Below are 27,404 nucleotides of genomic sequence, written 5' to 3' on the forward strand. Positions count from 1 at the left end.
GTTTTTATACACGCAAACCTTTGATAGATCCGGCCTATAATACATTTAGAAAAGCATACATTGCAATTAAAGTTCTAGACACTGCGAGAACTGATGTCTGATTATTAATGGTAAATTACTAAACTGAATTCTGGTGTTTAGAGAGCTGGAAGGTAAACCAACTTAGAAGAACATAGAACCAGAAATAAAAGAAAAAACAATATTAAAACCCCAAAAACCCTAAAAAAAAAAAAAAGATACAGTTAAGTAATGGTTGGAAAAACAAAAACCAAGGGAACTTGAGACGGTATTTGAATCAGACACGCTGGATTGTGTTACAGTATGAGGGACGTATACTTGCTGTTTGACCAATAACTCTTAAGTTACAACCATCACATAGGTAGTTGTCAGGGGTGTCTTTGTTGGTGCAGTCATCAGGCTGCAGCTTTAATCAACTGTAACTTAAGATGCATGCACGGAACTTCTTCCTAATAGTTTGTGGAAGAGCTGAATGCAAACATTTGAAAAACCACGTTTCCATGTGCGTATGAACAGTTGGCCATAATCTTCTGAAGTTTACAAAAATATACATTTCAACTTTTGTGTGTAAATCTCCTAACATGCTCTCTGAACAGTAAATTGTGTTCCTTTTTCTCCCAGACATTTTGACTGATTGTCTCAAAACTTTTTCCAATAAAATGCAAAAGCTGTTTTTCCCTGACTCTGCAATGTGTTGCTTTGATTAATATCCGAGTAGCATATGAGCAACCTTTAAACCCAACTAGTTAATCAATGCCACTTCTTCTGCTGAGTCGGACAGGTGCTGCAGGAATCTCCAACCTTAGCCAAACCCAAATGGTGGGAAAATATCTATAGAAATTGTGTAACAACATAAAACCGCTATCTACCCTGCTTCCCTGCTATCAGAAAAGATCAACTCCAGAGGTTTTCTCTTATTAGGACTTTATTGTGAACGCCAGATGAGAATCATGGGAACCAGGGACATACACATTTTGCTATGGCTGTAACCAGGTTCAAAATATAGGTTCAAAATGTAAACAGTAGAATCAAGCACAAGAAATAACAAGAAAAAAGTGGAAGGAAGATTACTGTAAGGTTACTTTAGACTCAAAAACTTAGATTATTTAAAATATGCTGCTTAAAATGTCCAAAGATGAGTATAAATGTGGATTTTATTTCATTTACCATGAAATAAAAAGGTAAAAAGATTTTCTTTTTGACCATGGCATCATTGAATGATGAAGAAAGTTCTATTCTGTGATAAGAAAACATTACATTTTTGACACATTTTTGGAATCAAAATGAAAGAAAAACTCAAACACAGTAAAATGAATAAACCCTTTCCCAGGTCCTAAGTATTTGATCAGGCTTGTGTTCTATTACTTCTTAGATGATTAGAGAGTGTTTTAAAATGACATCCTATCCTGCTTTGTGAATAACATGATGAATAAACTCTCAGCTATCTTTGAGCTAAATGACTAATGGGAGTTTCAAAGTGTTGCTTTTCTAACTTCATGTTGAAGCGAGCTCTTTTCTGTATTTTTAATAAAAGCTTGATACATCTAACAAATAAAGTTTATATGGGTTATTTTTTCTTAATAAAGATAAAAAATTGTTTTATTTGAGGCTCTACCTGTTTTTTTCTGTAAAACTAAACTGTTACAGTCCATTTAGGGTTATTAGCCCATTGATGCCAGTCGATCCTGTCTTAGATTATTGTAACATCCATCAGCCTCACTTCATCAAAGCTTTTCTCTGTTTTTATTTCCCCCAGATGGCCTCAGCAACAGCGACCTATGGACAGAAAGAGTCTTCAGACCAGAACTTTGATTACATGTTCAAGATCCTCATTATTGGAAACAGCAGTGTAGGAAAAACCTCCTTCTTGTTCCGCTACGCCGACGACTCATTTACACCGGCCTTCGTGAGCACAGTGGGGATTGACTTCAAGGTGAAGACCATCTACAGGAACGATAAGAGGATCAAACTACAGATCTGGGTAAGCCCAAGAAAAAAATATGTGCAATTTAATCACAAAAAAAATTCTGCTACAAATTATTTGTTTTAGAATATGTAATATTTGATTAGAGCAGTGAATAGGCTCCCACAGGTTGTACAGAAATGTAACTAAGTCACATGTGTACCGTCTCACCTTTTCATCTCTACCTGAAAGCAATAAATACAGTAAGACGGAAATCAGAGCTCCACTCAGTGGTGTGTTTAGACCCACTGATCATTTGGTAAACCTATTTATGTGGAGGACTTAACTCTATGCATGATATCTTTAAATATTGTTTCAGTATTTCTCATTACACCAGATAAGAGTTGCACAAAGAAAGCCACCCAGCTTGATGCTGCCACCTCCGCAGTTCTCTAAAGTGTTCTTGGGGTTGCAAGATTCTGTCTTTTTCCTCCAAATTCTTATCACTAAATGGTTAGTTTTCGATTTTTCAGAATAAGGACAAAGATTTGTCCTTCTGTTTGTTAGCATCATGGCTAATTCCTCCCTGTTGGTTGGTTGGTCTGAGATAATTTAATTTGATCAGGTGATATTTTTCTATTTATAGCTCTGTAGAGGGTACTCTTGTCTTGCAGGAAGGTCCTGGGTTTGAATGGCGGCCTGGGGTCTTTCTAAATCAAATTTATATTTTCTTCCTGTGCATGCATGTGTGCTCACTTGGCGCTCCGTCTTCCTCCTACATTGCAAAATCATGACTGTCAGGTTAATGGTCTGGCTAAATTGACCTAGGGTTGAGTGTGTTTGTGCATGGTTGTTTGTCCTGTGTGTGCATCTCTGTGTTGTCCTTTGATGAGCTTGTGACCTTTTAACATCGTACCTCTCACCAAATGGCACCTGCAGAAAGATACCAACCCTCCTGTCAAGTGAAGCAGGTATAAAAAATGGATGGGTGGATATTTCTTTTTTTAATTTCCCAGTTATTTTCCCCCCTTACATATTAGGAAGATCCTGCAAAACCTGTTAAACAATATTCCCTAAATATGCATTCTGTCTGAATTTCTATTATCCTCTCTTCTATCAACAAAGGCTATTTTATGAATGCATCTGTGTTTGCTAGTGATCTGCTCAGAAAGGAAAAATAAAAAGTTTGATGCACACATAAAAGGAAGTTAATTATTTTATCCCTGGAATATAATCCCAGCCAAATAGACGACTTATGATGACTGCCTCTTTTAATCATATTTCAACAGGTTTCTGGTGATTTAGAAACTAAGATCTCATGTTAAATTTCACCATGTCTGAGTAGCCTGCTGTGAGGTATGGCCCTATGTTGCGGTTCAGCTGTGCAAACTGTCCTCTGAATACACACAGATTTTTCACTCAGGTAAAATGTGTAGAGAAGAACAAATTAGTCCAAATATAATGACACAGCAAATTGAGCTGACCTGCCTTCGGGAGAAAATAGAATGTTTTCTCTGGTGTTTGGTTGCATTATATATGTGTTTGTTATAAAGGTTCTTGTGCAAATAGATTAGAAGCATTTAGGAGCATCTTGCAGAGAAAACTGAGGTGAGCTTAAATGCATTAAGCTATTGTTTTTTAAGATTAACAATATGCTGTGATGGTGAACAGAGGATCATAAAGGTGTGTTTCTGCATTTCTCAGGCTGACTTTTTTTAACCATACTTCTCTCCAGCCTAATAATCCCTTACACCAGGCTTCCCCTAACTTGGTCCTCGAGGGGACGCTGTCCTGCAGGTTTTAGAGGTTTCCTTGCTCCAGCACAGCTGCTTTTAATTGAAAGCTGATCAACAGACTTTTGCTCTGCAATCATTGTAATCAGCTGTGCTAAAGCAGGGAAACCTCTAAAACCTGCAGGACAGCGGCCCTCGAGGACCGAGTTTGGGGATGCCTGCCTTACACTATCATCCCTCGTGGGTCTGCAGCTTTTCAAATTCAAAGATCCATTTTACCCTGAGTTCCACTAAGCTTAGTTAGATGCAAATATTATATAGTCTTTTAATTAGATCATATTTTCTTGTTGCTGTACCTTCAGTTGCATGGTATCTCACTGGAAACAGCACTCTGTGTTTGTTTAGCATGTGTAATTTTTTTATTGTGTTTAATGAAATGCTAAATTATTATTATACTTCATGTATATTATGGTTACAGAGGGTGTTTTTTATATTCAGTTCTTTATTTTTTTAATACCTTAATATCTTAAGGTGTTCTCCTCTCCATGTGTTGGTTAAGATTTTTCTTTTAATGTTATTTTCTTATGTTTTAGTTCAGTAAGATCCCTTTGGGTCCTGTTTAGGGCCAGCTCCTTTCTTATCCTCTGACCCCTTTACTGTGATACCTCTAAATAAAATCCACTGAAACTAAATTTCTTCAATACTCTCCTCATTAGCAGATAAAACAAGTCTGTATATAATTTAAACTTTATATGACTGCAGCTCTTCTGTTAAGAGGTATGTTAAAGATCATTAATGAATAAACAGCATCACAAAGACAAAGGAACTCAGCAGAAATATCAGCAATAATGCCAACCCACCTAACTTTAGTTTTCCAGCCTTTTTAAAATCTCTGTCTGCTTGTATGATTAGAAACTCTGACAAAGAAACACTGGAGCCATGGATGTGATCCTGCAGCTATGTCTCAGTAAAACATAATACTGTATTCCTGATTCTTTCTAGGCCCTTGCTAGGGGGGAATTTGTATGACTTGTTTCCTAAACAACTCATAATGACTGATGGAAAAGATGGCTTGAATTTGCTGTTCCTCTCTCTTCTATTTCTATTTCCGGCTCTAAATCCTTGGTGCCTGATTTTCTACTCAGTTGGGAACTGAGAAAGTAGCAAAAGTATTTAAGCTTTAAAGATGAGCTGCTTCTGGGTTTAAACAAGCAACTTGGTTGCCAAAGGTATGCATCATAATGTGCAAAGGTCTAAAGTAATTTAAAAAAAAAAAAAGTCCATCTAGCTGCACATCGTCCAACTACAAAAGTAAAACAAAAAAGGGTTAGCAGAGCTACTGCAAGGTCCAGCCACCTCGAGCAGTGTAATTCTTGAATATATAAATACCCGCCCATTCTGAAAAGAAAAAAATTATAACCTGTTCACCTTCTAGCAGGGTGACATAGATTTCTACCAGTGTAACATCAAAATTGTTTAATAAAGCCATATTCTTGTGTTATAATAGCCTAGTAAACTCAGGTAAAGTCAGTTTTAATGTGAAACAGAAATGTTCAGAATATATGATTCAGTTTTCGCTTTAAAAAAAAAGGTTAAACATGCAAACAACTGTCTTTCTCTTTTAACAGTGATGGTTGTAAATGTGTGTTCATTTGTCAAACAAAATCCAAATAAAAGAAGCTGATGTTTGAAAAAAGGAAATGATAAAATGGTGCTTATCATCAGGCTGCCTTTATCCATCCATTTTCTGTCACACTTATATCAAGCAGGGTCGCGAGGGGTGCTGGTGCCCCTACAGGCGACAGGCGGGGTACACCCTGGACAGGTCACCAAACAAACATTCACACACACTCACACCTAAGGACATTTTAGAGAAACCAGAGTACCCAGAGAGAACCCATGCATCCTCAGGGAGAACATGCAAACTCCATGCCGTAATCGAACGCGGATCTTCTTGCTGCAAGGTGCTAGTGCTACCTATTGCTCCACTGAGCAGGAAGCTGCCTTTAACTAGGGCAAATTACAACATCTATTGTCTAAAAGTTTTTCTATGTCCTACTGTGGCCTTCCTTCTATCTGCTTACATAAGTGTGACTCATATCGGATAATAACAGGCTTCAGTATTTCAAGAATAAAATCTCAAGGACTGTCGACTTTATTAAAACCTAACACATCTAACTAAGGTCCTTTTTAAACCTCCCTCAGTGACAGATGGTTTAGTTTGCTGCCTGTATTGTTCTGAAATCTTTTCATTTAGTCTTATTTTATTTATCTTTCATGCACTTTTTGGTCTTTTTTATCCCATTTAGCGATAAATGGTCTACAGTATTGCTTTTTTTCATTTCATTGAAATAAACTCATTTAATAGGGCCTGTTGAGGCAGGAGAAAGTTGTCGCCAGGATTAAATCACCATCCTTTTGAAAAACTGCTTTATTTGATCTATTTTCAAAGACTAAATACTGTATTGATATTGATGCAGTATTTTCACCTCTCAGCTTGCATTCTGCACTCATGAAATGTTCTGCTTATAAGAGGAGTTTATATAACACCACTCTGTGCTACCTACACTTACTATTTAGATATAGTACTAATGCTCTTATCCCTGGTAGCCTACAACACTGAGAGTGGATCTAAATTGCAAATACGGGACAAAAGCCCAGCTGTTTATTCACACCATAAAGGTCAGGGGCTTTCTTTAAAACACATCTTAGTTTGGTTGTTGACAAATATCACTTTAGTATTGCAACTTTTAAAAGCAAATTATTAGCAAATATATAAAAAATAGGGAAGTTATACTAAGTATTTCCTATAGTGAAATCCATATCAATGGCGTAACTATCGGTAAGCAGAGACTGCAGTTGCTTAGGGGCCCCTGAACCTCTTAGGGCCCTGTCACTGACACCTTGTTGGCCCCCTACGCAATTGTGGACTAGGACGTCTCTTTGCAGATGTAATGGTGCAAAAAATTCCTCCTAAACCCACCTGATACTACATTAACCGACCAGACCTTATTTATACTAGCCTGACGTAGTCCTACTCAATTCTAGTCAGAATATGAGTCTGATACTGCTCCATAGAGATGTGATTATGGGGCGTGTTTCGAACGAACCAGGAAAAAAAAATGCCTCTGCACTAAATTGGATAGACCTACAACCAATAAGAGCAACGGAGTGCGTGACGTATGTTAAGCGACGCATAGTTGTTGTCAACAAAAATCAAAGCGTGCAGTTGCACGCCTAGAATAAGAAGATGAGCCTTGATCACATTTCTCTGTTCCTCTTTTAAAATTAATTTGCTGTCGATATCTTCTAGAACAGACCTAATAGCAGAATCTACACACCTCAACTCTCCAGCGGCAGCCATTGTTGTTGTCACCCAAGCGCGCTTTGGTGACGTGGTTGATTACGTTACTGTTGATCATCTGTCCATCATCGTATAAAGCCCGCCCTGACAATTTGATTGGCCCGCCAGATATTGTGCGAGCATACTCGCGCTACTATTGTGCAATACCAGACCGAACTTCCCGACCTCAAACGTTGTGGGCGGGACTAAGTTTAGAATGGCACCCAGGCTATATTTATACCCCAACAGATGGCAGATTTCAACATGATGGTGAGCCGTTTAAACACCATCAACAGCAAAGCAGACAGTGGTACTTTTAATTAATATGTTAATAACTGTGTAGAATTCATTAGACGGTTGGTAAAAAATAAACTCATATAATATGTTTCAAACCACAATAAAGAACGAGGTATTTGATTATTTTATTTTTACAGTACGACTTGGAATTATGGGTAATCCAGAGCGTAGATTAAAACCATAAACATTATGTGCAATGTGTTAGCGACGATGGATACCAAAAAGAGGATCCATATACAAATAACTGATTATCAATCATTTTATTATATTGCAATGTGTTTTTCTCTTTGTGTTTTCCTATTACAGCATTTTAAATTGTCTTGCTACTAAAATGTGCCTCATAAATAATATTGCCTTGCCTTTCCTAAAGTTTTTGTATTATTTTTTTAAAGGAAAGTAAGAGAAAGGGTTACAAGTTTAAAATGTATTTTTTCTATCTTTGCACTTCTTAGTGATAAACCCAATCCTTGACAAATTTGTGACAGCTTGTTATAAAAGGTGCTTCTCTTCAGGCACAATTTAACTTCCAATATTTATGGCGGTGTTCCTAAATTGTAAGTTAACTTACTCCTATGAATCAAAAGCATTTAGCGCCACAGGATTTATGGCAATAATATTCTAAAGCTGTTAACCACCTTAAACTGTCAGAAGTAGGATTCCCTACAGAAAAATACAATCACTGCAGCATTGACCCGTTTGTCGCACATTGGGACATAAGAGAAATACTACGTTTTTTTTTCTTCACTGCCATTGTGGATGCACACCTAGACACACTCTGCACCTCAGAAGAGACTATCTTGATCTTTGCTGAAATGTTTTTGGAGTAAAGCCTCAATCAATACAATTAAACATTTCAATATGAAGCGTTTACATCTTTAATTAGTTCTTTTAGATATAATGTTTTCCACCACAGGAAGAAGAAATTTATGCAACTCCTTTTATAAACTGGTAGAGTTTTTTTTTTAACAATTTCAGCTTCATCTTTTCACAGCTTCACTTGCTTATCATCTTATCTAACAATATGTTAATTTAACATTTAATAAATATTCTCTGTGACCTAACAGAAGAATTGTACTTTGTAATTGTTGTTTCCAGGACACAGCAGGTCAGGAGCGTTACCGCACCATCACCACAGCTTACTACCGAGGAGCCATGGGCTTCATCCTCATGTATGACATCACAAACGAGGACTCCTTCAACGCTGTCCAGGACTGGTACGTTTCCAGATGAAGGACTAAATGTTTCTTCTTTTTTTTGCATGATAAAAGTGTATGGTAACCACTACTTGTTAAAGGGATTTGTGTGGACCAGTGAAATGTTGTCAGGATAGTCTGGAGATTTGGCTGTAAACAGAACAAGGGCAGATGATGCCAATAAAACCATAAAGGTCCATTTAGTATAAAGCAACATTTGTTTCATGTCAGTTAAACAGAGACGATCATTTATTCCCAATGTCTGCATTTGATTTTAAATCAGGTCTGATGATTGACTTAGGAAAAAAAAACATAATTTAGAAAGAAAGAAAAATTCTGGAAAAGAAATTTGTTACTGTTGCAACAAATTTAATCTCATTGAATAAATTGTGCCTCTGTGATGGCAGTTTTTTTACTTTTGTTTTTGCCCCCTTGCTTAGACTGAGAGGAAGAATTTGAACCTTTGAATTTGAACAGTAAGCTGGTTGTGTTTGCTCCCAGGTCGACTCAGATTAAGACATATTCGTGGGATAACGCCCAGGTGCTGCTGGTAGGAAACAAATGTGACATGGAGGACGAGAGGGTGGTGAGTGCCGATAGAGGCCGGCAGCTTTCAGAACATCTCGGTAAGTTTAAACTCCTTGCACCGTTTGTGCTCTTCCAGTTTTAATTTTAAATATTAGCATGAATAAATCGAATGTGTTAAAGATGCATCAAAGCTATAATTCACTGAGGGCTTAATAAAGATGAAATAAACAGTGTCCGTGAATTTTTAAAAACAAGAGTTGGTTCCAAGCTCTTAAAATGTGTTAAGATTTTCTTAAATCCGCCCCTAGACAAAATTCATACATAAAGCTTCTGATATAAACACCCCCAATAATTTTGTCTAAATCTATCTAAACAAGCTGAAGAAATTCCACATTTTCCTGAGCTTTCATTAAGCTTCTGGACTAACTGGTTAAATAAGTTGACCATGAGGCTATTCTGAAATGTAAGAGTTAATTTAGTTTTATAGTTCTTATTTTGGCACAGACCCAACTTTTAATAGATCAAATTTAACAGGAGTACAATCTTGACCCTATTTTAAAAGCTAAAAGTTTGCCAACTTATTTAATTTCAAAGCCTGTTGTTAACATCAAAGACCTGATAGAACATCAGTTTGAAAGTTTTACACATATGACCCAGACTTGCCCTTAAAGAACAGAAGAGGTGCAAAATCGCCAGTCCAAACCTCTCTAAGAGTTGGTTTAGATGCAGCGGCCACATTTGTATATTGTATACTGGATAAATGATGTAACAAATAAATGTGATTATTATAAAAGATAAGATCAGGACAATCAAGAACAAACCTAAGACTAAAACTTATAAAAATGTGAACATACTGAAACCAATCCCACTGTGATGGGATTTCACCTCCAAATAGATTGAGAACAAAGAAGCCTCTGCTCACATGTTTATCTGAACAAAAGAAAAAACTATTTTTTCTTAGGGGAGAAGTTTGATGGTTAAGATGGGAAAATGGTTTATCTGTTTTGGAACGACTTGCAAAAACAAAAAACAAAAAAAAGGGAATAGGGCAAGGTGAAGAGTACGGTACCAAGTGCAAAACATGGTGGTGGTAGCATCATTCTAAGGCTCTGCTATGCTAACTGTGATATTGACGTTCCATAAAGAGGATGATACATTCAACAATCAGCAAAATGACAATATTAAACACAAAAATGATGTGTAAATTAACCTATAGTGACTTTTACAGCTGTTAACCTCCTGGAGGGGGTCCTGACCTCAACCTTTCGCCTGTAGCAGGTTATCAACCTGTTTAAAACAGCTCTACTGTTTCTGGAAAAAAAAAAATCATTATTTTGCAGCATCTTGAAGGCAAACATTTTGTTTTACTAAAACAATCTCTCTGCCCTTGTTTCTCCTCCAGGTTTTGAGTTCTTTGAGGCCAGTGCTAAGGACAACATCAATGTGAAGCAGACCTTTGAGCGCCTTGTCGATATCATCTGTGAAAAGATGTCAGAGAGTCTGGATGCTGGAGATCCTGCTGTTACAGGGGCCAAACAGGGGCCCCAGCTGGCAGAGCAGCCTGCCCCTCCCCATCAGGACTGTGCATGTTAAAGCTGACTCATTCCCTAAACCCTTTTTTTCCTGCTGTTTCTTTTTTTTCCCAGTACTTCTTTAGTTGGACCCCAGGTCCTTGGATCCTTCCTCCAGCATCCTGTTCACCCCTCTTCCTGCTTCTTTTTCTTTTTTGGGGGGCTGATGACCACAAGACAAGGGCTGGGAAGAGTCTGAAATGCTGCAAGCAGGTGGTGTTCCCACATTTTGAATGTGTTTCTGTAAAGTGTCTCCAGAAACAGGAGATTTATAGGTGTTTTTATCAGTCCAGGTGTTAATTTGATGCCAAAGCAAGCCCGTTATAACCAGTGCATTTATGACTTTTTGCAGCCCAGGCTCTTGTTGGTTCTCTTGATCCTCAGTATGGTTTCACCAGAAGGATTTGACGGCGAGCATCCTCAGAGTGCCATTTAAATCCTTCTAAAGTTTACAGTCGTTTGTTATGAAGAGTTGAAAGCCTTGGATTTGGTGAGCAAGAGGTCGACGGTGGATTAACACAGATGCTATGATCCATCAGAGAAATATTCAAAACCGGTATATTACATTTTGAGATCCATATCAGTTTTGTTTTGTATTCCCATCTATTTACACTTGAAAACACGACCTTTTCCAAAGCTCCTCCAAGCATCTTTAATCCTTTATCCTTTTATTCTATATCTTTTATTCCTTTAGACATTTTTTATTTTGTATTCTTTTGGCCTTGTTTTCATAACCTAAACCACAGAAAGGGTAAAAAATGAAGAAGCTTTGGTGAGCAGATAAAGAGAGAAGAACCGTATATTAAAGAAGATAATTTTTTATTTCAGTATATTTATTTTAGATGTACATATAAATGTTGTGCAATATAGACATATAATATCTACAGGTATGCACTTCTGAGGAAAAATTCTAAAAAGTATGATGTACTGCGAGGTTAGTGTTAGATTTAAAAAAAAAAGGTGTTTTGTTGTAGGATCGGTTTCTTTGCTCCTCAGGGAGCTACTTTCCCCCCGCTTGTGGCATCTTTCAGGAATTATGCAAATTTCTAAGTTTTCACTTCAGACTGAAAAAGATCAGATCAGAGAGGTAGGCTGAAGAACTGTATGTAGTTTCATTTCTCACTTTTTTATTTTACTGATTAAAATTAAAGGTAACACTACAAGCTCTGTATGGGCTGCATATAACTTGAGTTTAATGGTGGATTTTTAGGATAATTGATGTGAAATATCATGTAGATCTGATCCTAGAGGAAGACATTTGTGCTGTTAATCAGTTGGAAATAAACTCTATACAGCTAGTAAATAGAAAAGTTATTTCCAAGGCACAAACTCATCCAAATTTTCAGTAAGATTGTAAGATCAATGAAAGATTTACTTTGTTCAACAAAGTATATATAAAAAAAATTTCTAAAACATTTAGAGATGGATTTTAATAATGAAAAAAATGTTAGGTTTACTCAGTTTTATCTCATTCTGACTTTATCTTGATCATCTCTGTTGTGACAAAATAGAAGGAGAATAGTGCCGTCTGAGTTTGTTGTGGTTTCACTGTATTTATATGTGAGGTTTTAGGTAATTTTTTTGGTTTAAGTCCCACACAGGTTGGACACTGCAGCCCGCTACTTCTGCTCTGGCAATGCTGAACTTACCAGCTTTGCATTTTCGCTTCAAAAAGATTGAACCCTGATAAGTTTAATCAGAAATGTATTTTGTATTCCACACCAACAAGCAGAAGAGTTTAGGAATAAATTATGCGATGCCCTTCACATTTATTGGCACCCCTGGTAAAGACTGATCGGAAGGGATTACTATAAAATACGTTTGAGATTGTTTTAGAGGAGCTAATTATTATCGTTTAAGACAGAATATGAAGATGAATACATCTAAATTTTCTTTTTTTTTCTTGTCTTTATCATATTGAATGTTGGTTGAGTAAAAAACACTCTTGAGATTTTAATTATGGCTCTTGTAAATCTCAGACCTGCAGCTATTGATTTTGTCAATTAAGGTGATTCTCTAAATACTCAAATTAAAAATACAAATTGCACAATTTAAATAGTACATAATTTCTATTATAATTTCTAACAATTCAAATAGTGCCCAACTTAGTACTAGCGAATGGAAAAACAAATCATTTTATGAGTCAGTCAGTCATATTTAAAGAGTTATTAGTGCACATTTAGAAAAGGGCTGAAACAGTTAGTCGAATTATTCGTGATTAATCGATTATTGAAATAATCATCATCTAATTCATTAATCAATTAATCGTTATCTGTGAGAATAGAGACTTTAAAATAATCCTTTACCTGACTTAGAGCACCCACTTAGAGCAGCATTTAAGTTTAAAAAAAAGTTTTCATCTGTCAATATCCTCTATCCAGAACTCCTCAAGTGGAAAAGTTTTAGTTTCACCTGGTTTACTTTTGTAAAAAATCTTCAGTTCATTGTTTTTTTTAAAGTAACTGGTAGTAGAGTTATTAACTGGTAAAAATCAGCTATTTCAGAATTCATTATTTTCCTGGAATATGGAGTGAAGTTAAAGGTTGTTCTTTCTTTAAAGTTTGTAATGTGGGATTATGCTGCTTCTTACAAGTCTGCACCAGGGGTACCAAAAATGGTGAAGCAGTCTGGACAGGTATCAAACACTTGGGATGAGGGTTCAGTTAAAACCTCCATCGGCTTTCTGTCTTACATTTGAATCCTTCAGCCTGAACTAAAGTCAGTTCAGCATTTATTGACTGATTTTTGCTTGTACTCACATCTGCAGCGAGGCTTCATCAGCTGCAGTGACTCAAGTGGCTAAAAGCACTTTAAGCGCTTGTTTTTCCTGTGCTTATTAACAAAATGCATCCTGTAATGCAGAGCAGCTCTACTGGACTGTTGGAGGCTAATGTTTAAATGTTGGTGTTTGTCTGTTTTGGAGAAGGTTGAAACTGCTGGAGTCAATGCTTTAATGGGCAAACAAATCCTCAAAGTATTTACTCATTTGTTTTGCTTCACTTTTCAAAGCCAAAAATGGTTTTCTAGGATTTTAATTCATCTGATGCTGGATTACTGTAGAACTGGCTGATAGGGGCATTTCATTAGCTCCAAGTTGCAATGAAACAGGTTTTGGAAGAAAAAAACAAAACAAAGATGGGGTTCTCTTAGGAATTTATAGAAGTAAATTACAAAAATCGGGGGGAAAAAATCATTAAAAAAGACTTGATGAAGTCAATATTTCCGTTTTATTTTAAGAGCCTCTGAAATGACAGCTGAAGTAACAGAAAATGAATCCCCAGCCAGCGTTTAGTGATTTTTCTCCCTGTGAATATTTTACTTCTTATTGGTTGTGACTGTTCTAAATAAAACCCAAACTGATAAAAATGCTCTCCTTTCTAATACGTCTTCCTCTCCATATAAACCATTACCTGTAAATACTGTACCTCCCAGTCATACACGTAAATTGTGTTGTGCCGACAGGCTTGCATCCAAAAAAAAAAACAAACCTAAAAAGAGCCATGTTGTACTGTATCTGCAATCATTTCTTGGCCTACTTGTGAATGAATGTGTCTCTCAGTTATGAAGCAATACACACTCTGCAGCATAAAATACAAGAAAATAAAACCCTTCAAGCTTGGTAGAGGTTGCTGACTATAGATCTTCTACTAGCACGCAGGAACGTGTATGTTTATTTCTTTTTGGTCTTGTAATCACTGCCTCTTCAGATCCCTTCAGTTTGGGCCACTAAAATGAGAGAACATGCTGTGGATGTTTTTATCTGTACTTTGTGGTAAAACAATAAAAATAACTGAAATAAAAGCATTTACTTGTTGATTTTACATAAAAACCTGCTTTTATGTTTTCATCGCTGCTTCTCGAAAAGCTTGCTCAGGGAAAATCCAGTTTGAAACCTTCCTCAATTCATGCAGCTGGCTCAACTAACATGGAAGAAGTTGCTATGGTCAGAGGAGATCATTACGAAACACGTTTACGCCTAAAACACAAAACAGTTATGGAAAAAAATCTGAACACTGCATTTAAAAGGCACATAAAACCTCACAGTGAGAGAGAAAAAAGTGCTAACAGTTTTTTTTGGTTTTGTTTTTTTTAACCCTGTCCTCATTTCTAATTAGAGAGGACAGTGCAGCAGGCATTAATTCAATAACTTCATAAATACAACTAAAAACACAATAAAACACCAATAGCATTATTATAAGTCACAAAGAAATCTGCTTATTCTGTTCTGAACATTAATAAGATTGATATCCTGGAAAATATTAAACATATTAAATGTCCAATTACCTGGCTTGTTCATCATAAGTGTTCTAAAGTTTCCATGTTGCTGGACTAAGAATGTTTTGAGAATATCAAAGATTTAAAGCAGAAATTGTCGTGTTTATAAAGAAAACCTATTAACTAATCAATTATGCTTTGCCTCGATGTGCAGTTTTTAGCTTAAAGTCATCCAGTAGATGACAATTATGAGTAACCTGACATGACAGTTATCTTAATAAGTTTTATGTTCGGCTTTAGAAGAAACCAAACAACCTCTAAAGCCTTTTGTATATTAAAGTCTGTTTAGTACATTAAAATATGTTTTGTATATTAAAGTCTACAATTCTTTTTTTTATTATGTAATCTATACAGCAAATATTATCTCGCAAAAGAAATCTGAAAATTCGGAAGACAGGAAAATGTTTATCTTATCACATCCAGTCATATAGAGCATTGACTCCAAAAGTTAGGGTGAACCTTGATCAACCAGCATAGTGTCTTCAGATCTACTATAGAAATTAAACTAAATTATCAATGTTTATGTTCATAAAGATGAAAAAGCATCACTCAAAAATAGACAAAAAAACTTTGGCTGTTTGTAATATTATGAAACCCATGGTTAATTGATTTTGTAAAAATGTCTGTGTATTGCACCAATAGTTTGGAGTCATGGGTCTAGTCTGGTACCATTTTGTAGGTCAGAAGCTAAAAAGTTTGGGAAAAATCCAATATAGATGGATTCATTTCAATTCTTTCCAAAAGTTGTTACATTTCAAAATCTATTTTTTCGAGGATGCGCTTTCAGTATCACTTCATCTTAAACTCAAAATTAGCTCAAAATAAAGAAAAGAACTTATCTTTTGATCATGACTCACTGCAAGTAATGAAACACCAATTTAACAGATTACTAAAAATTATTGTACGTAAAATGGCAATATGCAGCCAAATGCTACTTCATCAAAAATGTTTGTAAGTTAAATAATGTTTCCTAACCCTCGTTTAATCAAATTGTTCCAGCAGGGGTGTTTGACAACTTAATGTTAAACTCAACCAGGGCCCTGCTGTACTGGTGTTATTTCTGCATTCAGCCACCAGGGGGAGTAATACTCCTATCTGAATATAAGGACAGTAGACCAGAGGAGGAAATAATGGGGGTCAAAAGTTTATTATATTGGCTTTTCTATTTAAGGTGTTATAAGATTATCTGAATCAGTTGTATAAAATATTTACCCGAGGTTCAGAAAAAAGTTTAATTTCAAAATATAACTTTATACAGTCTGTAACATAAAGATACAGAAGTCCTGTTGTTGTTTTTTTTGTTTGTTTAACAGCCAACATTGATTTCCAGTTATCTTTGAGATCTGGTCTGTTGATTTTTTTTTTCTTCAAGGTAAATACCAAAAAAGTTAAAAGACAAACCATTGGAGTTGGTTTTCCAAATTTAAAAATTTCTCTTCCCATTCAGGAATTTTTTTTTTTTTCAATTCAAAATGTCAGAATTAGCGTTGAGTTCCATGCTTTGTAGGGTAGCCCAACAAAGCCTTGTTTTGGCTTAAAAAAAAAAAAAAAAAAAGTTTTGGCTTAAAAAAAAAAAAAAAAAAAGAACATGCAATTTCAAGGTACATAAAACAAAGGAGACAAAAAGAAAGTACTTTAGGTTTTCTAATAGGAGTTCTAGTTTTTAATGAACTAGAATCTGAAAAATTGACAAGATAATTTCTATTTATCAAAGTGATATCTCCCTCTGCTGTGATGTACTGATATCAAAAGTATTATGCATATTGAACACATCCAAGGTAATTAATCAGTACATCAGCAGCAGTGACTGCCTATTTCTCCCCCAACGTCTGGTTTACGAGTAACAAAACAAATGAAGAGCAAAACCTTTATTGCTGAGCAGCATTTATTTCAAAACACAGCATTAAGCCCAAACTAACTGTAGGCTACAGGTGATAGCAACAGTCTGTGCAACAGCAAAGTTGCAGCTTTTCACATTATTTTTTATCAGTACACAGAGAAATAAGGACACAGAGTAAAAAAATCAAAACAAAAACATACACGTGTAAAGGTTTATAAGATAAACACATAGAAACATGTTGCCTAGAAGACACAGCTGAGGGCAATGTTCCAGTTTATCCAATACATGCAAATCTTTCTTTACAGAAATACAATATAGTAAATAGATTATATAGTGAGATTATCTCATACGAACCGCAAGTATCATTTTTTTTTTTACTTACAAACACCTCCCTTATGAGGGTTAATTGTGCATATTAATGTAAAAATATCAATTTGGTCCAGCGTCAAGACTAAATACAGCCAATAAACACGTTTAAGGACTAAATATCAAGATTTTTAAAAATAAAGGTGCCCCGCTCATACTATCCAACACATACGAGGTAGAACAGGATTACAAATTAGGCTCATTTATCTTCTTTTTGGCTAAAACAACAAACCAACAAAAAATTCTGTAGACAATAGGGATACAAAGAAATCCTTTTAAAATTAAATGATCCCAGTTCTACATCAATGGCTGAAAACACTGAAAGCTTTCATCAAGTTGTGTTCTACCACATATGCTTACATTTGATCAGTCTTAAACAACATTAGCACTCAGAGTAAGCACACGAATGTATAGGGCATTAACTGGAATTTGGTTCAGATGGCCACTTCCTGTAAAAACCCACCACCCGGCACACAGCCTATGGAAATCTGGTTCAATTAGGAAGAAGGGCTAAAACTGAAGTGATTATACTGAAAAACAGCTGCAGACAATTCGCAAGTATCTCTTAGCCTCGTTTGGCGTTCCTCGCTAAAAAGAGAACCCAACTTCAGACACAAACGACAGAAAAACGGAACCCGGAGCATGAATTAGTGAATATGTTACCATACATTTCTTTGTATATTTACAAGTAGTACATTCACCAATATCTTTAAGTTCAACGTGTACATTTTTAACGTTGAAACCTTTATAATGAGCTGAAACTGCCTGTATATAAAAGAATGGCAGCTCTCTGATTGGTTCCTTACAGCTGCTTGATTCGCTTATGCATTGGGCCGGCTCTGTACAGACCGGTTGATGTCGCCTGGCAGAGTGGGAGTGGGGGGGCGCATCTGGGCTACATACAGAAGAACCAACAGGAATGAAGTCCTCTGAGCTTCTCCCTCCCTCCCATCAGTGAACCTGGACTTCGTGTGGTAACATCTGGCAGCCGCTGCTGACGTGGGTGAGGACCTTCTGCTTCAGCTGGGCCACCTGCTCTCTCAGCAGGCTCGCGGTCGAAGCCAAGTCGGTGTTCTGGGTCTTCAGCGTCTTCACTTTATCCTCCAACCTGGAGATCCGCTCCAGTTTGCGCCTCCTACACTTAGAGGCGGCAATCCTGTTTCTCAGCCTCTTCCTCTCGGCTTTGATGCGCTCCTGCGTGTCCATGTCGACCGGAGACAGCGGTGGGCTCTCTCCGAAGCTCTGGACGTCTGGGACCGTTTGAGGCTCCTCCTTCGGCGGCTGAACCCGGGAGAGCTCCGGCTGTAGCGGGGCTGTCCCCAGGTGATGAGAGGGAGGGGGCGGGAACGGTACAGTGTCCGTGGCGTAGTTGACAGTGGTTCCCAGGGGCCCACTGCCGTAGCTGTTAAGGTTAGTGTAGACCGGTAGGTCCGGCTGAACGGTCACCGCCGGGATGTTAGCCCCGAGCTCCAGGCTGCTGTTCGTCTGAGCGGTTCCGTTCAGCTGGTTCTGCTTGTGCAGGTCCTCCAGCGCTTTCACGAAGCCCTCGGCGAACTCCTGCTCGTCCGTCACCGTCTTTGGATAGAGGAACTGGGAGCTGGTTGGTGTGGTGGTGACCAGTCCGTTGGACTGGATGATGAGCCTCTCCAGCTCTGGGGAAGCCAGCTTGAGCAGACCCAAATCCGGGGAGTTGAGGAGGCTCTCGGCGTCGCGGAGATGCGGTTTGAGGTCTGCGTCGTCCACCAGGGTCAGACTGATATCCTTCTTCATCATTATTTCCGAGTGTTCGCCTGTAACCTTAGTCTGTTCCACACTTCTTCAGAGCAGCGTCCTGTCCATAACCTCCCAAAAAATAAGCTGTGGTATTAGATATCTGCGGGCAAATATCTGTCTGATGCCGTCCGATCAATAAACTGAAGCAGAATGTTCGCTTCACGCTCCGCCTCGAGCGTTTTTACACGCTTACGTCCCATTATGTCACGTCACAGCACGCGCATTGGACAGAAATTACGTTTTCCCATAACGTTATTAGTCTAGAGCCAACCATAGCCTGAGCATAAAAAATGGAGGTCTCACTCTGACAATAATTTCAGAATACTCCCCAAATATTCTGTTCTGTGGAACCATTTAAATCTTCAAATTAAATCTGCAGACAGCCTGGATCGTTTTAAATCGCTTCTTAAAACTTATTTTTATTCTTTGGCTTTTAATTGAAGCAGTGTTCCACATTTTGTTTTGTTAACTGGTGTTGTTGTCTTTCCTGTAAAGCGCTTTGGTGCAGTGCTATACCTGTAAAGTGCTATATAAAAAAAATTGACATTTGACATGGAGAATAACTTTACATTAGAATCACAAGTGTTTTAGTAAAAATTTTCACATACTGAACATTTTGTCTGGTCCAATAGTTATTTCTATAAATCAGTTTCTACTTTTCTTTAGAGGACAATTTTACTATAGTTTAAAATATTATTACTTATTGTCTGGAAACTGAATCAAACAAAGCTTTTCATGTCAAAGGTCCATTAGGGCTGAATGCCAAAAAGGATGAGTGTCAGCACAGCAGCCTAAAACCTGATTTGTTTCAGTGGTTTTGTCGAGAGGAATGGGCCAAAATAAAACCTAAAAGCTTTAAGGTTACAATAAATATTTTAGCCATTTGAAGGCCTACATAAATCTCTATTTTTAAGACCAAAAGAGAGCGTAAACTGGAAAAATCTGGTCGGATTTAGTATCAAATTGTAGGAAAATTTTGGCTTTTGATTTCCCTGCGTGTATGTAAACTGCATGCCTTGGTCATTTGTAAGCTTATTATCATTCATACTGGTTACCACAAACTTTATATTTTTTTAATGTCTTACAATTCAAATTTCCTATTCATAGTAAGATTTTTTTTTCATTCTGTTTTAAAAACTCTTTAGAATGACTTTTCTATCACTTTGTTTCTTCCTTGCATAAATAAAGTTCCTATCTAATCTAATTTTAGCATTCTGTTCATTTTTTATCATTTCAGGATGGAATATCTGACAGAATATTTACAAAACTTTTATTTGGGGAGTCAGGGTCACAGTTGGAACAGCATTAGTCTAAGTTCTAGTTACTATCTCATTAACATTTTAAAGATCAATCCTTTTTCTGTTTTAAACCCCTTAAGAAGTCAAAGTCATACACAGATCATATTGCATTCTGAAAAATAACAGAAACTAAAGGCAAGCCTTTTCTATGTACTATTACAGTTCATAAATATTAATGGTTATAACAGCTTTGAAGTATTTACTTGACAAAGTTGTTAATATGGTTTACAGTAATGTTTACATACAACATATACATTGTTTTTTATTTGACCGTTTTCACAGTATGTGCACACAATTCAAACAAAATAGCCTAACTTTACTGTCACTTTATGACATGGGATTTTTTCCAGTTATGCCAAACTATTCATTTATCTTTTTAAATTCATGCTTGTATTGTCTCCTTACTAGTGACACTCATTGTAAATAAACTAGCTATATAGGAACTGATGAAAAATAAACCATTACATAGACTACAGGCATGTCTTGAAAACATAAAAATCAGGATGACTCATAACTTTCTGCTTCTGAATGCAGATAGAACAGAAGTTATTATCTTTGGACCTGAGTCTTATAAAAAGATGCCTATTAATCAGTAACTTCTGAGCTGAGAAACTAGTCTGCACCCAGAGTTCTGATGAAAATTAAAAATAGATCAAGTCTCTCCTATCCTAGCTTCTCTTCATTGACTTCCCGTTAAATCTAGAATAGAATTTAAAATCCCCCTTTGCACATATAAAGTGCTAAAAAACAATCTCCATCTTACATCAGACATCAGATTGTTCCTTATGTTCCTAACAGAGCACTTCGCTCTTAATCGGCACGTTGACTTGTGGTCAGAGATGGGAAGTAACGAAGTACAAATACTTCGTTACTGTACTCAAGTAGATTTTTCTGATATTTTTTTTTACTTTACTACTTATTTTTATGGCGACTTTTTACTTCTACTCCTTACATTTTTACACAAATATCTGTACTTTCTACTCCTTACATTTTAAAAAATTGGCTCGTTACTTTAGTTTTGAATCATTTTAATGGAGTTACCGTTATTATTTTTCACGTCATCAATACCAAATTCAATCTAATTGGATGGGAATCTATGTTGCATTTGACGCACCACTACAAGATGAATCGACAGATTCGGCGGTATCCATTTGCGGCAAATCATTGCAGCTTGGTGGCGGTGGCGTTAGCATAGTAGCATGGACGACGAGATGATTGAAAATGAACACAACTGAGATCTAGTCCTATTGGCAGACATCCATTTAAAATGTAGGCAACGGCATGAAAAAAGTGGTTTCTACTTTTACTTTTATACTTTAAGTAAATTTACAAGCCTGTACTTTGTTACTTTTACTTGAGTAAAGAAGTTTAACCAGTACTTCCACTTTCACCAGAGTATTTTTTAACACAAGTATCTGTACTTTTACTCAAGTACGGAAAGTGAGTACTTTTGCCATCTCTGCTTGTGGTTAGTAGCATTTCTAAAAGTATATTTGGAGGCAGATCTTTTAGCCATCAGGCTCTGGTTCCTGTGGAACCAACTACCGGTTTTAGTCCGTAGGCAGACACCTTGTCTATTTTTAAGGCTAGTCCTGTTTCTCTGACTGTGACTAACTGTATTTGCTCTTTTTCAGCCTCTGACATGGGGGTTGGCATGGAGTTGGCTCTACTTCTGTTTGTCTTCTTCTTTCTCCTTGAACCACAGTCGGCCTCGGCAGATGGCCGCTCACACTGAGCCTGGTTCTGCTGGAGGTTTCTCTCTGTTAAAAGGGAGTTTTCCTCTCCACTGTCACTACAAGCAGGCCTGGTGTGAGGGATTGCTGAAGAGTCAATGAGTCGATGCAATCAACTAGTTTTCCTTAGACAGAAAATTTGAATCAATCTGACTGTATGCTCTCGTTGAATTTTCTCTGTAAAGTGCCTTGAGATAACATGTATTGTGAACTGGCGCTATATAAATAAACTGAATAGAATTGAAATAAATTAGGATAAAAAAATTTTAAAGTTAGCCTTGCACTAAGCTTGTCCCTAATATTTATATTTCTGTCCTTTACTTTTGGCCTATCAGGTTTTTTGTGTGTGTGTTTTCCCAACACAGAAAATATATCAACGGCATAATTTCCAGATTTTTTTAATTATTACTTTTTATTACTGTAATGTGTAATGTATTTTACCTTTTATTCTTTGTTAACTTAAGTTATAATCGAAGTGCGGCACAGAGTGTAGAATGATCTTATGAGGAGTGACGCACATGTCTGTTATAGACAATCTTTTAATAATGTCTGTTGCCATGGAAAAGGAAAATAAAGTGAAAACAGTGAGCATGCTCAATGTGGTTTGATGTTACTATGGAAGAAAAAAAAAGCAACACTTGATTGTTTGACAAATAACACATTAAAAACAATTTGTTGAGCCCAAAAGAAATACATATGAAGTAATTTATTTCAATCCATTCATATATTGCAAAATCACACCACCTGCCATCTTAAGGAACCTCACATAGTTCATTAAAACAAGTTGGCTTAGACAAAATTCTGTATGGAAACCCTGCAGAATGCATTACATCTACAGGCCAATGATGCTAATGCCGAAAAGCTAATTTATAACGGTTTAACTCAAATTCTAAAGTATATTTTTATGCTAAACTTTTAAAATAACTTTGGGAATGAATGTTAGTAATTCCTAGTACTTGCTCTACTTACATCTTAATTAAAGCAAATAAAGGAAACACAAATGCTTTCAATGCTTTGACATGTGTGAATGTGACTTATTACACAACAATCTTAAATGTGAACAGCTGCAAACCGTTACATGTCTATGTGGAGAGAGTTTACTTAACAAGAATGCTCATTTCTCTTTTAAAGCTCCAGTTAATCCGTTTTGTTTCTAGACGTCAGCATTCAGGGAAGTTGAACATGAAACTGGTTTGGTTTCAACACTCCGTCTGGTCAGTGCACAACAATATTGTTTTCTCTTTTTTATATGACGTGGTCTCAGATCCAACAGGTAAAACTGTGTAATGGATTACTATATTTTGTATTTTCCACTCAAGATTTTCCAAGTTTCTGTTTCATAGTTATATAATTTCTAATGCTAGTTTAGAGCAAGAAATGGCATCCTCTTTTAATTTTAGTTTTCATTAACATGGGGAGATCTTAATTTTCATTGGTAAACTTTATTTGGGCACTTCAAACTAAGAGAAGACCTCGGTAAATGCATTGTCTGTGCCATCCAACCCAGATAATCAATATTCATTTGGAAGTATAGAAGGAAGGCTCTTGTTTTCCACCTCTAATTTTCACCCATCAAGCAGATCTGTGCGTCACAGGTAGGCCCCATCCATAGCTGTAAAGCTTTGTGCGGGTGGATCACATGGTACAACCTGTGATGTCATATCTGTGGCGGAAATGGAGGTGGTGTTGTGTGTCTGGGGAAGGGGGGGGTAACCAACAGGAGAGAGATATTTTTGTCTAAAAGCTGTTTCTCGGAGTAGAGTGGGGGTGCTGAGCCTGCAGGCGGTAGCTGGGAAACCGTGTACTACTATCTCTGTCACACACACACACACACCAAATCTCATTGTTTCCCCTTTTAGATGTACAATAGATGAACATAATACTACATAGATGTACTTAGATATACATAATACATAGATGTACATAATACATATAACAGTTTGTATAAAATAGAGAAAAAGACAAATCTTTTAGATTGACAAGCATGAACTTTCTGAATAAATCTTCTGCTAAAATAAATATCTAGTNACACACACCAAATCTCATTGTTTCCCCTTTTAGATGTACAATAGATGAACATAATACTACATAGATGTACTTAGATATACATAATACATAGATGTGCATAATACAAATAACAGTTTGTATAAAATAGAGAAAAAGACAAATCTTTTAGATTGACAAGCATGAACTTTCTGAATAAATCTTCTGCTAAAATAAATATCTAGTAACACAAACCCCCAAAGGAAAATAAAAGATTTTTATCTAAATAATGACTGTTGAAACAGTGAGAGAATAAAGGATGGTTCTGAGATAGGGTGAAAAAAAAAACTCTCTCTATATATATTTCTATATATATCTATATATATCTATATATATATAGATATATATAGATATATATAGATATTTAATGGAATTAACTGCTGCCAAAGGTTAAAGAGCCCTTTACTTAATACTTCAGGGTATTTTACTGGGATGTTATGAAGTTGACAAACAAAAACCTTTGTACAAAGGGGTAGCTGAAGAAACATCATGACATATTTTTAGAGGTTGTTAAAAATAACCAAAATATCTACTGAAGTTGTCATATTTGTTCAACTGACTTGGATGTATAGTTTGCAGAACCACCTTTTGCTACAACTGCAGCTACTGTACAAATATAGCTTTTAGGTCTATTTCATTACCAGCTTTGTACATATATTCAAATGTTTCCCCATTTGTTCTGAAAAAAGGCTCAAGTAGAGTGTTTTTTATTTTTATTTTATTTTTGATTTTTTATTTAAGTCTTGTTGCAAATTCTAAATTTTACTTAGGTCTGGGCCTGCTCTGGCACATTCTAATGCATGAATATGGTTTAATCTTAACTCTTCCTATTTCAGCTCTAGTGTGGTTTTGGGTTTATATAGTTTTGATTTGGTTAATTTATATAGCTCCATTTAACAGGAAAAATCATCTCAAGGAACCTTACAGAGACCATTCGATCAGAGTCAGTTTAGTTAAAAATTTACTATCGAAGGAAAACCAGCTGATTGCATTGAGGACTCCCTCCTCTTAGATTAACATAAGGCGACTTTAGATATTTGCTAGCATGTGGAATGACTTACATTGAGCATGCATACAGTAACAGTGGAGAGGAAAAACTCTCTTTTAGCAGGAAGAAACCTTGAGCAGAAAAGGGCTGGGTATTCAAGGTGACAGAAGCAGAGATACCAAAGAGACATAGAAACAATGATCCATAAAGGCTTTCTATGTTAGCAGAAGTAATGGTAAACCAGCTCAATGTGTTGTTCTGTCTAGGAAAGAAACACTCAAGCAAACAAGCTTTTGGTCAGTTTTCATGACAAAAATAATAAAAGGAGCACATACAGTTAGTCACTGTAAAAGCTGGGCCATGTCTCAGAGAAACAGGACTAAACACTGAAAAACAGGCCTAACTTTATCAAATATTATCCCAGTGGTGGTTGCAGCCAAGCTAATTTTTCCATTAAGGACGATGTCACAGCCAAACAGGAACAGACCAGATGAAGCTACTATGATGAGAAAAATAAGAAAAAAACCTAAAGGTTGAACCAACAAATAATGCAGAATGGGAGAAAAGAGATAAAATGAAGCAGAATGATGAAAAGTGGGCCATACATACTCCAGCCGTCTAAGCCTATAGCAGCATAGTTATAGAAATAGTCCATGATAACCCAAGCCCATTTAACTATAGGCTTTATCAAAAAGTAACATTTTAAGCTTCAACCTAAAAGTATACAGGGTGTCTGCCTGACAGATTAAAACTAGTAGTTGGTTCCACAGGAAAAGAGCCTGATAACAAAAAGATACCGTATGCCTAAGGATGAACAAGAACATAAGAAATATTATTAGATTGAGCTTGTTTTTTTTAGGGCTTTATACGTGAGGAGGAGGATTTTAAATTCTGTTCCACATTTAAGTGGAGGCCAATAAAAAGAAGCAAGGATAAGAGAGATATGGTCTATCTTTTAAAAATTTTCTTCAGAGTCTGGCTGCAGCATTTTGGATCAGGTGAAGGCTTTTAACTACATTTTGTGAACTTGAAGTAAAAAATGCATGCACTAAGTTCAGAATCCTCCCTGAACAAATTTCAAATGTTTTGCAATATTTTAAAAGATGATGGTAGGAAATTAGAGAAAACTGTTGATCGGAAAATTTGGGGAAAACGGTCCTGATCAAAAATAAAGATTTTTATTTTATTATCTGAGATCAAATTAATCCCATCCAGATGAAGTGACTGACCTATCAACTTCTGTTTTGTCTATGTAATGGGTTCGTTTCATCAGGACATATAGACAGATATAGCTGAATATCATCAACATAACAGTTGAAATTAATCTCAAACTGTCAGATAACTCTTCCAATTGCTAGCATAAATATAGTAAGAGAATTGGCAGTAGCACTGATCCCTGTGGTACACCACAGGTAACCCTGCAGCTTGAGGAAGGTTTATCATCGATATAAACACATCCTAACCCTAAACCAGCCTTGTTCAGTTTCCCTAATTCCTACAAAACAAGTCTTTCTTTTCCACTGAAATCTAACCGGATAAATACAGACACAAGTTAATTATCGACAAAGGTAAGGGAAACAGACCAAGAAGTAAACAGGCAGGCTCAGAAATCCAGGAATCCAAAGCCAGGTCAGGCAAACAGATCAGAACAGGAAAATGCAGACTCAGAGTTCCAAAGCGAGGTCAGGCAAGCAGATCAGTACAGGAACAGGCAGGCTCAGTGGTTGAGAGGCAGACCAAGAAATCAGAAACACTCAAATACGCTTTAAGATGTACCACTGGGTTCAGACAGGAACAGGCACGCTCAGTGGTTGAGAGGCAGGATCAGGAAATCAGAAACACAAAGGAACTCTAAAACACTCACCACTTGCTAGAGAGAACAGGAATAATCTGTCTAAGATGACTGGATGGAAGCACCTTGAATAGAGTCAGGAGCAGGTGGATCAGATGAGCAGTGATGAGAAACCAGGCAGAGCTAGACAGGTGAATGAAATGAGTAATTAAGCCAGTCATCAGCTTCACGAAGCCTGGCACTATTGTCTTTACCTCTTTCAAAACTGAAGAAATTGGCCTTTGTTTCTTGTTTTATTATCAATTTGAAACAAGAAATTACTATTAAAAACCAAATAACTCATTCTATTCACTACTTCAGAAAAGTAAAGCATAATAAAAATAATTGTTACTTCTAAACTATAGGAATTGTTAGGAGTACTTTCAATTGCTAAGCTAAATTAAATTAGATAATTAAAAGTTAGAATTTAAAAAAGGTGAAGGATGATCTCAGTTCAAGACAGACATTTATTTTAGGCTTTCAACACATTTTTATCAAGGGTGGAGTCACATAAGGCAGCTGCTGTATTCAAACAGAATAGACAAAAAAAAAAAAAACAAAGCAAAATATTTAGATGTATGGAGTTGAATGGAAGGTGCAGCAGCAACATCCAGCTAACAGTGTTCAGTATGTCATATGACAAAGGAATTCTTTAAATATGAGTCAGCTTT

The 27,404-nt window shown here is 36.5% G+C and overlaps 2 protein-coding genes across 2 annotated transcripts in view; one reads left to right on the forward strand and one right to left on the reverse strand.

The window, feature by feature from the left end:
* rab3a (RAB3A, member RAS oncogene family) overlaps positions 1-12,640 on the forward strand; it is a 30,628-nt gene extending 17,988 nt beyond the window's left edge. Inside the window, exons 2-5 of the mRNA XM_015380319.1 lie at positions 1,775-1,999; positions 8,390-8,508; positions 8,989-9,113; positions 10,418-12,640. Coding sequence (XP_015235805.1) covers positions 1,775-1,999; positions 8,390-8,508; positions 8,989-9,113; positions 10,418-10,608 — 660 coding nt within the window. The 3' untranslated portion in view covers positions 10,609-12,640. The remainder of the gene's footprint in view (positions 1-1,774; positions 2,000-8,389; positions 8,509-8,988; positions 9,114-10,417) is intronic.
* Positions 12,641-17,866: 5,226 nt separating this feature from the next.
* On the reverse strand, positions 17,867-19,090 carry jund (jun D proto-oncogene). Its single transcript, XM_015380318.1, has one exon. The coding sequence runs from the start codon at positions 18,838-18,840 to the stop codon at positions 18,019-18,021; it is 822 nt and encodes a 273-aa protein (XP_015235804.1). The 5' UTR covers positions 18,841-19,090; the 3' UTR covers positions 17,867-18,018.
* Positions 19,091-27,404: the final 8,314 nt, after the last annotated feature.

This window comes from Cyprinodon variegatus, unplaced genomic scaffold (genome assembly GCF_000732505.1).
Source record: "Cyprinodon variegatus isolate N-32 unplaced genomic scaffold, C_variegatus-1.0 Scaffold211, whole genome shotgun sequence".
In the NCBI taxonomy this organism is placed as follows: Eukaryota; Metazoa; Chordata; class Actinopteri; order Cyprinodontiformes; family Cyprinodontidae; genus Cyprinodon; species Cyprinodon variegatus.

Excerpts from the sequence above, each read along its gene's own strand:
- jund (XM_015380318.1), bottom strand. The coding sequence starts at position 18,840 with ATGATGAAGAAGGATATCAGTCTGACCCTGGTGGACGACGCAGACCTC.